The sequence below is a fragment of the Brachionichthys hirsutus genome, unplaced genomic scaffold (genome assembly GCF_040956055.1).
Source record: "Brachionichthys hirsutus isolate HB-005 unplaced genomic scaffold, CSIRO-AGI_Bhir_v1 contig_718, whole genome shotgun sequence".
NCBI classification, from domain to species: domain Eukaryota; kingdom Metazoa; phylum Chordata; class Actinopteri; order Lophiiformes; family Brachionichthyidae; genus Brachionichthys; species Brachionichthys hirsutus.
This window is the reverse complement of record NW_027180335.1, coordinates 252,892-264,976: the sequence shown is the minus strand read 5'-3', so window position 1 is coordinate 264,976 and position 12,085 is coordinate 252,892. Positions and strand designations below refer to the sequence as shown.

The 12,085-nt window shown below is 40.7% G+C and overlaps 1 protein-coding gene across 1 annotated transcript in view; it reads right to left on the bottom strand.

Moving 5' to 3' along the window:
* Window positions 1-12,085, bottom strand: part of LOC137913563 (protein unc-13 homolog B-like) — a 92,185-nt gene that overhangs the window by 37,963 nt on the left and 42,137 nt on the right. Inside the window, exons 12-13 of the mRNA XM_068757206.1 lie at window positions 1,249-1,298; window positions 991-1,066 (exon numbers count right to left, since the gene is read on the bottom strand). Coding sequence (XP_068613307.1) covers window positions 991-1,066; window positions 1,249-1,298 — 126 coding nt within the window. The remainder of the gene's footprint in view (window positions 1-990; window positions 1,067-1,248; window positions 1,299-12,085) is intronic.

The following is a 12,085-nucleotide window of genomic DNA, read 5'->3' as shown; positions in this document are numbered from 1 at the left end:
CATACTGCACATTATCTCATTGTAGCATTTAATACTCTGGTGCCACTCAGTAGGCTCATTAACATGACATTTCTCTGCAACCTCCAATGGTGAAGCAAAATCTATTTTAATTATATTTAAAAGTCATTATGGCCAGTTGTATAAAAGAAATAACATATAATGATGACAAAGAGATTGAAAAACTGACTGGAAACACATAGTTTACTGAGACAGAATTGTCCAAAGAGCCCCAGTTCCTGTTGATCTGTAACCTTTGCGGTTCCGCTGACCCGCTGAAGAGGTTAGGGGAAACACGTGAAAGAAGGGAATGGGCTCCCTGACAATCTAAAATAAAGATTGTGTGCGTGTGTGTGTGCCCAAGCAATTGCCTGATTGCACATTGATAGATGGTTAGTCCATTTAGGTGGAGGTAATAGGTTTTGCTCTTTCATTTCTTGGTCCCTCTCATTTGCCAACGGCCGACAGATAAGAATGATCTGGTAGCAGAAATTGGTGCAAATCATCTTTCATCACCCTTTGGAATAACGTGTTTGTCCCTGATGTGTTAAATAATGTAACCAGCCAAACTCCAACTTCAAAATTCTGCATCAAAACAAAAATAAACTAAAGCTAAAATAAATCAAACCAGTTTCAGCACTAATTTCACTATCTCTGCAATAGTTACTTGTACATTTTACAACTGGATTAAGCTTTTCATGATTACTTGTAAAGAATGTTTGGGTTGGCCCTTTGGAGCCTGGTTGAAGCCACTGGAATCGAGAACTCACAACGCTACAGGCTTTGGATACCAATGAAATCGAAGAAGACCTCCAGGAATGGTCGGGAGCAGTGTCGCCTTAACTCAAAACAATGAGGCGCAAAAAATAACAACCTTGCTTGTACTCATTTGTCTCTTGCTCTAATTTTATTGACAGAAAATTAAAGTATTTTATTTAAATTAGGTTGTGAAAATAGTCAGGGTTCTTTGAAGGTCAATATCAGGAGACTCACCAGCTCACTAACCAGGGGAATGGGCCTCCTCTTCCGGAGGTCTGGCATGCTGTCGATGCCAAATGGTGCGTTTCCCCTGTACAAACAAAAATCACTAAAAGTGCACTGATCAATATTCATTGTTCATTGTCCCAACCGCTTAATCCGTTATCGGGTCGCGGGCCAAGCTGGATCAATATTCAATATTTAAATATAGAAAAAGTGTAAACATTGCAGCATACAAGTTTTCAGCACATATACACCAGAGCATTTACTAACCCTGACTGGGCCCATGGGTGTTTGCTGGGGTCGCTGTCTTGATCTCGGCTCTGGAACAGATTGTCAAAGGTCACAGATTTAACCATTCGATGGCTGACAGGCTTGATTGGTGTCACCACATGAGACCATGCACATGCAAAAGGACAGCAAAAAAAACAAAGGTGGAGAAGAGAGAGGCATAGGGACTGAACTGGGTTGATTGAGTTTCAATATCATGTGTCAAAGAGAATGTTTCAATAATTCATGTTCTCGTATATACAAGTGTCATAAATCTGGTTTCACCTTGTAAAGTTATGAACCCGTTAAATGGACACTGAATATTGACTTTGAATAGTGTTATAGCTAGTAAGGAAATGCCAGAATGACATACTGTACAAACATGGTAATCTGACAGTCCCGAGATTGATGTTATTTTTATCAATACTAACATATAGAAATAGGTTATGGTATTCTAATAATTGTGACAGATAACAGATGCTTGTAACATGGCATAAATGCACTGAGTCTGAAAGAATAAAGCCTAATGTAAGTTATTATCATATTCTATAAAGTAATACAAACATAACAACAACAAAAATCTCATGCACAGACAGAGAAATTTTGTGAACAAATATACAGAAAACTGCATTATGGACAAATTTATTCAGATTTTGTCAACAGTACCAATGGTAGTAATACCACAAAAAAGGTAACCTGATCTCTATCTTGACTTCCATCTGTAAAACATGAGGACAAAAGCAAGAGGAAAAAGCAAAAGACAGGAAATGCAGTCATTGATGATAACAACATCAGCTTTGGAACAAAAACAACACAGACACACCCTTAATAAGGCTTAATAATGTTGTGAGAAATGCTTGGTGAACAGTAGAAGCAGTGCCGCCACACAGTTATCAGGGTTAAGAAGGGGTGAGTCCATTAAGTTTTCATTATAACTTGTAGCAAAAATGACTCCTTTCCTTCTCCTTCCACTTTAAAGTCAGGTATGCTTTCCAAGCTGAAAATTAATGATTTCTAATTCGGCAAATGGCTGCTGTTGGAGCCCAGGAGAAGAATATCGAACTCATGAATGGCAAGGCGATATATTGCTCTCAAAGGGTTAGAAAGTTATATTATCAACTGAGACTGTTGGTGCAAGGGCTTATTTGCCACTATGGGAGAGGGCAAGGGGATAATAGCAGTTGTCCTTTCAGCTTTATGCACATTGCATTGACAACTAGAACACATCAGAGAACCATTAATGAGGAGGACAAAATATGTGTTAGAAAAGAGCTTTCAAACAAATGCAATTATTTAATGATCTAACAGTTAAATAAATAAATAATAAACAAACAACATCTTCTACTTTCAATTAAAAACAAAATTACAAATAACTTAAATTAATATATATATATATAACACCCTTCATGATGAGATCCATTTTAAGCATGAGAAGTGGAAAAACCTATTAAAAAAAGCAAGAAGTACCTGTAATTCTGAATTAATAAATGAGTTGCTTACTGAAATAAAGCAAAAAAAAAAAGAAAATGCACATGACAAAGAAAAAATATGATCAAAAATCTAACAGTGGCTACCTGGTTCAAAGCCATCCTGAGAGAGACTGGACATGGTCACACTGGCAAGGCTGCGCCTGGTCTCCCTCTTCTCTTGCAAAATCTGCTGGAAGGACCTAAGGCACTTCATCCTGCGTTCATCCATCTGGTTCATATCTGCAGAGGAATCCTCAAAATCTCCTTCTGCTTTTCCTGCTGGGGCCACAATGTCAGTGGCAGGTTGTTTTGGCACCTCATTTTCTTCCTGTTCCTCCAGTAGTGGAGGTTCATCAACCAAGAGAGGGTCAGTGATACAGACTGTTGTAGTGCCTTGAGAAATCTGGCATTTATTAGCCAGACCTGCTGGACCATCTGTAGGACCTTCTACAGGCTCTTTTGCAGATTGTTCTTTAAGGCCTTCACGCAAAGACAGTTTTGTAATCCTACTGGAAACCGAGCCCTGGCATATAGAAACAACTTGTGGGCATGTGGGAATGTTGTCTAAACAAGGCGGATGCTGGGTGACATCTGTAAACTCCAATGGAAGGCTGCGGTTGACCTTTTCATGCATAGGTTTCACAGAGAAGAGATCCAACTGGTCGAGTGTTTTGTTTTTCCTCAATTCACCCACAGAAAAATCATGATCAACCACACTCCTTAGGTTGTCCTCAGACCTGTGTTCAAATTGTGCCTCATAGCATAATGGTTTTGAAGGCAGCTCAGCTGTAGATATGTCAGAGCACATTGATATTTCAAAGTCTGTTTCTTCTCCAGGATTTTGGCCACCTGGTACCTCAAGTTTGCGCAATGCTCCACGCAAGGCTGAGCTAAAATCAAGTACCGCTCGGCCTAGGCGCTTCACATTGAAGGAACCAGCTTGGATGTCTGCACTGCCAGAGTGAGGAAGTTGGCTTTCTAAATCTTGGTTGCCCACTTCTGCCTCTTGCATGAATGGCCTATCAACATCAGCTATAGAGGTACATAAGGTTGAAGACTCTTCATAGCTTAAGTAATGTTCTTGATAGCTATCAACTTGACAGTTTGTTGTGTAGCTTAAATCATTTGACTGCTCAATATCAAACTCCTCAGCTCCTCCATCATGTCCATCAACTGAATGATAAACAGAACTTTGATGATAGGAAAAACCTGCAGGAAGTCCACATTTTATAGTATTATCATGGTTGCCATCAGTTAGAACATGAATCCCAGATTGAGTCTTAGGCCTTTTCCTCCGTGAACCCCACTCCTTCCGACCAGAAGTGCTGGCAGGTGAGTTGTAATGTTTTGCAGCGAGAACAGAGAGATGTTCTGAGCTTCCTGTGGAGCACTGTCCCAATGTAGAATACCCCTCTGCACCTCTGTGGCGATTCCAGCTACCAGCTCCTTCACAGCAAAGAAAGTTCTCCTCTTTATTCTTCACTGGACCTCCCCTGAGATATGTAGTTTCTCTATAACAAACAGGTTTGTCAGTGGCACTCCGTGGTGGTCCAGTGTCAGCCCAGTCTTCATCCACATCAATAGCTCTTTGATGCTTCCCTCCGTGACTGCAAGATGGTCTCTCTTGATCTGACTCAGACTTTGAACTATGACCAGAAGACAAGGAGCTGGTGCTTGGACAGTCTTGGTTCTCAAGATAGCCAAATGTGAGCTTAGTTTCTATGGCACTGACTGGTATATCAGAGCTGTGGTCAGAGGTATCCTCTTGTTCCTCTAGTTCCGGATGATCTTCTGATTCAGCAACTGGGGACACCGCAGACTCTTTTAACCTTGGTAACAGCAATTCTCCATGGAAGCTATGGCGCTCATTGACAGTTTGAGGGATAAGATTTGAATGAGACCTTGGAATTGTACTTCCTAAACTAGCATAAGCACTAGAAGGCCTTCTATAGGTGGACTGCCCATCTTTGAACCCTGCCCCCGACCATGTACCGGAATGTACCCTTGATCCAGCCTTGTTACCAGAACGAATGCCCTCAATCTCCATCAACACAGCATCTACGCAGGATGATACTTCCTCAACTGAGCCTCGCACTGAGGTCAGGTAATCCCTGAGGTCAGATATTTCCTCCTGAATCTTGTTGATACCCCTTAGCTCCTTAAGAATATGCTCGATGACGGCACTTGATTCCTCCTCTTTATCATCATCTTCATCCTGCAGCATACTGGATGCAGTACTGTTGTAGTTGTAGTCCAAGCAATCACCAGTTGAATATGGTCTCTTTGGCCTAAAACAGGGGGAATTTAAATCCCTTCCGGTTGCTCCTGCAAATTTAGCACCGTTCATTTCTGGGCCTTTTGGGCTGTAGTGCGGTGGAGACCGCATCTCGTCGGGAGGTGCCCTAATATCACTCTCAAAGGAGATTCGTTTTAGATTTGCTGGGGAACGGCGGCTTTTATGCTGCAAAATGCAGGGTATCCGAAGGCATCCTTCTCTGTTCAGCTCCACCTCTCCAACACATGGTGGGCCTAATTTTACTCCATGTCCTTGGCCATTTGACATGGACGAGGTGGCCTCAGTCCTGGTACTACCCTTTGGATATACACTTCGGTGCTCCTTCTGTGTTTTCTGTTCCATTTCTTCATTACCTGTATCATAGAGGTCGGGTTCTTGGACATGGTGATCGGCTGAACCTTGTAGGAGGCGATGTATTTTACCCCGGATGACTAGTGCTACCTTTGGGTTTGGAGCCCTCTTTTTGGGGGACTGGACTTTGGCCTTTGTGCCACCTTTAGAGGCGGCACCTGTACCGTGTTGTCCATTGAAGCGATTCCTGGAGAACATATTCTCGATGGAGCCGTCCGTCCTCATCTAAGTTCCCACATCGTGGAAGTTGTGATCAAATGTGCCCAGACTCATTGATCAGCACTGAAGCCTGTGAAAAGCTTATTTCATCCCAATCACTTAATTTCAGTGGTCCATAACTAAAATGGGAAGACAAGGATGGAAAACTTGTAAATAATCCAACAATGTAACATCAGAGTCAATTGAAACAGTGGGAAAGAGAAAAAGACATTTGAGGAGTTACATATCAAATTATTCATTCTCACTCCCTCTTACTGTATTGGAATCTAAATAGTTTTAGATTTATATCAACCTTTAAAAAACAATCCCAGTATAGACTGTCCAGATCAATTGAATTTGGACAGCTCATTTCCTCTGAATGGTTTTGTGTGTTGCGTAAATGCTAAATTAATGGGAAAGCCAGATAACAGGAATGGTTAAATAGGAAATGAACGGACCAGATCCTTGGAGGGCAGCACACTGCTCAGGACTGACCAAATGTAATAATGAAATAATACACAGATGGTCCATGTGGCTACAGTGAGATGATAAGGTAACTGGAATTGAGAATCATCCAACTCCAGCAGTACCTTTACATTTTTCTTCCCCACACACACACTCACTTTGATGAAAGCACTTTGGAACGCTATTGCAGATTCCCGGTGTTGGGAAGGCTGCGAAAGAAGCAGCTGTGAATCGGAAAGTAGGTTGTAAAATATAATGGCGTCAAAATTTAATCCGTCCTGCCTTGAGGTCAGTCCAGCCACAATATCAAGGTAGAGGTGTTCTGAGGTTATCTTACATAAGTTGCTGCGCTTCGGAAACTTTTACAAAAAGGCTCACACAGGGCTGTCACTTAAATTTCGGAATGTATGAACAAATTAAAGATCCTGAAATCTGTTTCTTCAGTCTGCTTCTTGAGTGCGTTATTGTCAACCAAAGTTGATAAATAGATCAGATCAGATTATCACACAATACCTAACTGAGAATCTGACAATGATTCAGTTGTGGTGGTTTTATTTGGGAAGTGCTGCTTTAGGATGTAAGTTTTATTTTTTTCCATAGACAATATAGCTGACTGCAGGCTGGCTCACTTCCAAGGCACGGATTGGCTTGAAATACTAGAACAGAGGATTAGCTATTCTATCAGAAAACAATCACCATTGGTACAAAACAGAAGACAGATGTTTCTGGATAAGTGGTTTATAACACCTCGATGAAGTAATCACTTTATGGGAATGACGTATACTGACATGACCATCGACTGTGTTTGCAGCACATTTACGGACAACATTGCCTCAGTGAAAGCTTCTACAGGCTTTTCTGATACAGTGTGCAAGCAGCATCATGAGGACTAATTCACGCTGGCTTTCTTTTCGTTTCTTCCCCCCATAGGAGCCTGGTGGAGGACAGATGGCTGATGGCAGGTTAGGAGACCATCCCCATCCTGCCCTGCTGATTAGCGAGTGGATGGTAGGAAGCTGAGCAGATACAATAGTCTCTAAACCTCATCAGGAGTTACATAATTATTCAAATATTTTTGCAACCCATTCAGCTGTTATTATCAAAACCTAAACTGTTCCTAATATTACTTAGTTCACTCATCCTACTTGTTAGTCTCCTATATATTATTCTCGTTGTTACGACTTCTTGTTGGCAATGCCTCTTTGTTTTCTTTTCCCCTGTCATTTCATATTGGATAAGATCCAAGTGAGAATTTCAAACTCCAGCCAAAATGTGAGATTTTTCTGAGTGTCTATACTTAAGTGCCCACAAATGACAAGGACTACTTTGGAGATTTACTTCCTCCACTGTTTCTCTGGGGAATAATGCTGCAGCATGAGTAGGCATTTACATCACAGCAGGGAAAAAGAGGAAAGGAACATCCCAGAAAATCACACCCAAAATCACAGTAGTTAAGTTGAATTCATCCTTGTTCTTATGAGATAATTTGAACTTAATAAACTTTGCTTTTCTAAAATGCAGGGGGGGGGGGGGTCGTCAATTTATGACCTATGTGACTTGTAACAGTTCGACCGCAACTGGTGTGTCGTTTTTTTGTTTGTTTGCGAGCTGTTTTTACGGCATACTGGAAAGTGAGCGTGCTAACCAAGTGTATGACAGTTTCTGCGTTCTCACCTTTTACTCCTGATTGGGTGGAATCTCTATATTGGTACAGCGACTGAAACCCCATATTGACCTTGATAATTTTGAAAATATTATGAAAGAGTAATATAAGTCAATGTTATATTGTGTTAAAGAGAATGTTTCTGTCCATATCATTTATTACAAATAAAGTTTGTGCCTATACCTTTTTACGTTGACATGTCAAGTACTGCTGTGTTTGTGCATCTTGACTGACATGGTACATGCAGCTTGGGTTTTGAGCCAGATGAATAGAGTGTTGAATGGTTAATATGCTCTATATTCTGAATGATAGGCACTGCTATTGTTCTGCCAGGAATCTGACTGAGCTCATCACTTTTGTCAAAAGCCCTCTTAGTAAGTGGCTTTCTTCTTGATTGGTCCAGGAGCTTTGTAAAAAGCGCCTCAGTGTGTTTCCTTTTCAAAGGCTGTAAATGCATTGATCAGCATCTTAAGTGCTCTCCTGAAACCATTCTACCAGTCCTGCCCTCCTGTCAATATCATGTCCAACCTATCCATCAAAAAGCAGCATTATCAACTACCACATTTCCATAATGCCTTCACAAATTACAGAATATAACCAAAGTACACGTATACACAGAAGGAATGCCAGTTTGCAGTTTAACATGAAATAATAATTTTTCTTTGTCAATTTCACTCTTTATGTTTGAAATGAAGGACATTTCTTTTCCGAGGATGCATATATTCAGCATTGTGTTTTTTCATTGTTTTTTTCATTTTAATTTATTTTATTATTCAGTGCAATAAAACATGAATCAATTTGAAGTCACTACAAGGGGAACTTCATCTCCACTGAAACAGAGGATGCACTGGCATTTATTCTGTGAAAGTGCTGCTTCAATCATAACAACATGAACTTGCACATGTATAAATGATTGAAAGAGGGAGTTTCTCCATGCTTCTCCTCAAATAATTGAAGTTGGGTTCTGTCTTTCCCTGCAGGACTTTCCCTGCTACACCTGTAAAGTGCCTTGAGATAAATTTCTGTTATGATCTCACGCTATTGAAATAAAATTGAATTGAATTGACTTGAAAGAATTGTTCTGTTGACAATTTCTAAATGCTCCATAAAGGTTGATTCTAAAAACAAGATTTATGACTATGACACAAAGTGAACTTTTTTTCATGCCTGTGAAAATTGAAAACCTCTGTCTTATTGTTCAGAGAATGCCTCAGAATCCCTCCACTTGTCCACAAGGTTAGAAACCATATGCACAGCAGACCCAGAAAGGTACGAAACTGCTGCTTCTTGGTACCGATCGCAAGAGGAAGAACATGAGTGGGTCTCTATGAAAGAAGCAAAATGCTCACAAGCATTTTGAAAAAGTGTCAACATGTGTAATGAGTACACTATTCTGTCTAGGACAAAGGGGTGCCTGACAGAAAATACATACCACTATTAGGAGGGGGCATGAATCCCGAAGAAAAGAATGACAGCTCGAAGAATAGCAGACAGCTGGCTGAGAGACAGTTTGAAAGAGGAAGAGCAAAGACGATAAGCATGAGAACAGCTGTTTGAAGGATGCGATGAAAGAGATGGCAATGGCAGAAGTAATTTTAGAATGCAAATAGATGTTGTATACTGGAGGACAGGATGGAAAATAATCTCAAGACACTGCACGTTGCAAGTGAACAATTAAGTCCTGAACAGGGGAAACACTAATTATTTAAAGCATGTTATTGGTGAATCCACATTTATCCATAATCATTGATCCATCAACCAAATTATGGGAAATTGAAAAAATGTATTCCCATCCCATAATAGGTTTATAAAGCAGTCATATGAGGTTGTTTATATATCATGCAGATAATAACCACAAAATGGTCGAGAAGTTGTTTATAATAAGTGAGGCTGCAGTCCATTAATCACCCACTCAGATGCAGGGTTTTACTTTGATGCCGTTTAGGTTAAAGTGATTTCTTGGTTAATGTTATAGTTTCCTAACACAACCACACAGGGACCTACTACCCAACAGCTTCTGATAAACTACTACAACAACCATGTTTGGTTCTGAAACAACAACAAAAAGTCATGAATTCAGATCCTAGTCAGGTAATTAGAGTTAAAGGTGGTTACAGACATTTGATTTAATGAGAGGTTTTATGCAACCTTACTCGAAAATCAAAGTGGACTTTTGAGTTTTATTCATTACGCAAATTAAAAAAGACAAAATGCATCACAAAAATATTGGATCCAAGAAGAACCAACATGTCTGCCCACAGCCAGCCACCTAAAGGACTGAGTCATAGCTGAGTGGGACACTGGCTCTGCCGTCACCTTCATCACACTAATTCTCCTACGCACTCTAATTGATTTATCATCATCCTTCGAACTCTATCGAATCCATCTGTCATTTTTCAAACACACCCACACACACACACACACACACACATCAATTACATCATGTGAAGACATAAGCAACCGCCCTTTCCATTATTCTTGAGAACAGCATATGCCTGAACCGCAGTACTAGAATATTTAGTTTGCGGTATGAATAGATTGAAATACAAGGTAAAACGACTCTGATAGGATCTCAAGCAAAGTTGTGAAAGCAACCAGAAGGAGCGACTTGGCAAGGCGTGCCACTGCCATTTAGCAGCCAACAAACTGAGGAAGGGAGGGTTTTGGGGAAGCGGAAGGTGTAATCCCTTTCCTGAGCAAATCCAATAAGCTGTGCCTGTTCCCGCTTCATCCTTTCCTCCCTGTTTCCTTAAGTGAGCGTCTGCTCCAAGAGCTGTTGCTGGCCACCCGTCACCGGCAACCCGATGTGAATGACAATGTGCAGCCTCCTGAGGCTAATTGATTTAGCTTTCTCTCAACCATTTCAGAGATGCCGAGCATCAATAGCACTTGTCCTTGCCTATTCAGGTGAAAACATTTGTTCTGAACACGAAGCTTTCTCCTTTCAGATGGCTATGATAAATTGATGGTTGCGGATTATGCTGCCTGGAGCTTCAACCGGTGCTGTCAATGCATAAAACCTGTTTCACACAGTGTCTCTTTTTCTCATCAAAATTGTCCTTATTTGAAGCCAATCAGAGTTCAATAAGAACAGATTTGACCTGCTCTAACTGGAAAGTTTCTTGAGATAACCTTTCGTAATTATCTGATGTTATACAAATAAAACTGAATTGAATTAAAGCGGGACTAGTTGTGACATCCCTTCCACCCTGCCTCCTGGTCTTCCTTTGTTTAGCTTGTTGTTGTCTGCTTGAGCTGCAGGTGCTGATTGCAGAACTGATTTCTGGATGAGTTGCACCTGGTGCGAGTAGCTGTGGAAGTTGGTGAATTTTTGGTCCATTAGTCAGGCGAGGTAAACAGACACAGTCTGAGATTGTTGAGGCTCGGTGGATGTTTACAACAACACAGAAATTGAATACATTCCGCCACAGTTTTATGGCGGGCACATCTCAATGACTGAATCTCCAACACAACGCGACATATGGTCACAGTCTCCCAACTCAGAGAGCACACACACGGACACAAGATAGATATGATGATGAAAATATCTGCAAGGTTCAACCAATTGTTTTGTCTCTGTGTGATGCCAGCCTACTCCTTACTCTCTGCTCTGCTGCGTCATGGACGTCTACGGAGCTGCAGATGTGCGTTTTGAAATGAAGAACAGTTAAATAGCTTCGTTGACCCTTTATGGTCAACCCTAGCCCTAACACTTATTGAGCCCTTTGATCAATGTTCCAACAAGCTTCCTAAAAATCAGGTCAGGCCAAAAAGAAAAAAAACATATCAAAAATCAATAGATGCAAATTAAAATATACTTTACCTGGTGTGATTATATATCTAAATAGATATTAGGAAGTTGAGAAAACGGTAAAAACACCTTGTGGGTTTAACACTCATGTGCTCATTGTAAGCAGCAGAGCGACTCTGCGTCCTTGCCACGTCTTCTAGTCTCTGTCTTTTTTCAAAACATGTATTTCACTGCTTACTCGCATCTCTCTGCCCACATCTGGCATCTTGGATTAAAGCTCAGCCTCTCAGACACAAGCTCAGATATTTAACATTAAATGTAATGCTTTATTTCTTTTCACTAGCGGTGGTCAAATTAATTACAGGAAGCCCTTTGAGCACCAGTGCGATCCTTATTTGTGGACTGAAATGTATAGATAATTCCCTCTTTTTATTGCTGAAAGACACCCTGAAGGCTGTTTTTTCAATAAAACAGAGATAAACTTTTAATTTAATCAAATTATTACTTTTGATAACAATCAGCTATCTCATGACCCGATGAGATCCTTGACAATCAGACTCAATATTGTTAGGTTTCATAACGTGCAGAGTCTGGAGCTGCATGGAAGCTTCAGAAACGTGACACAGTCAAGCAGGTCCCACTCAGGT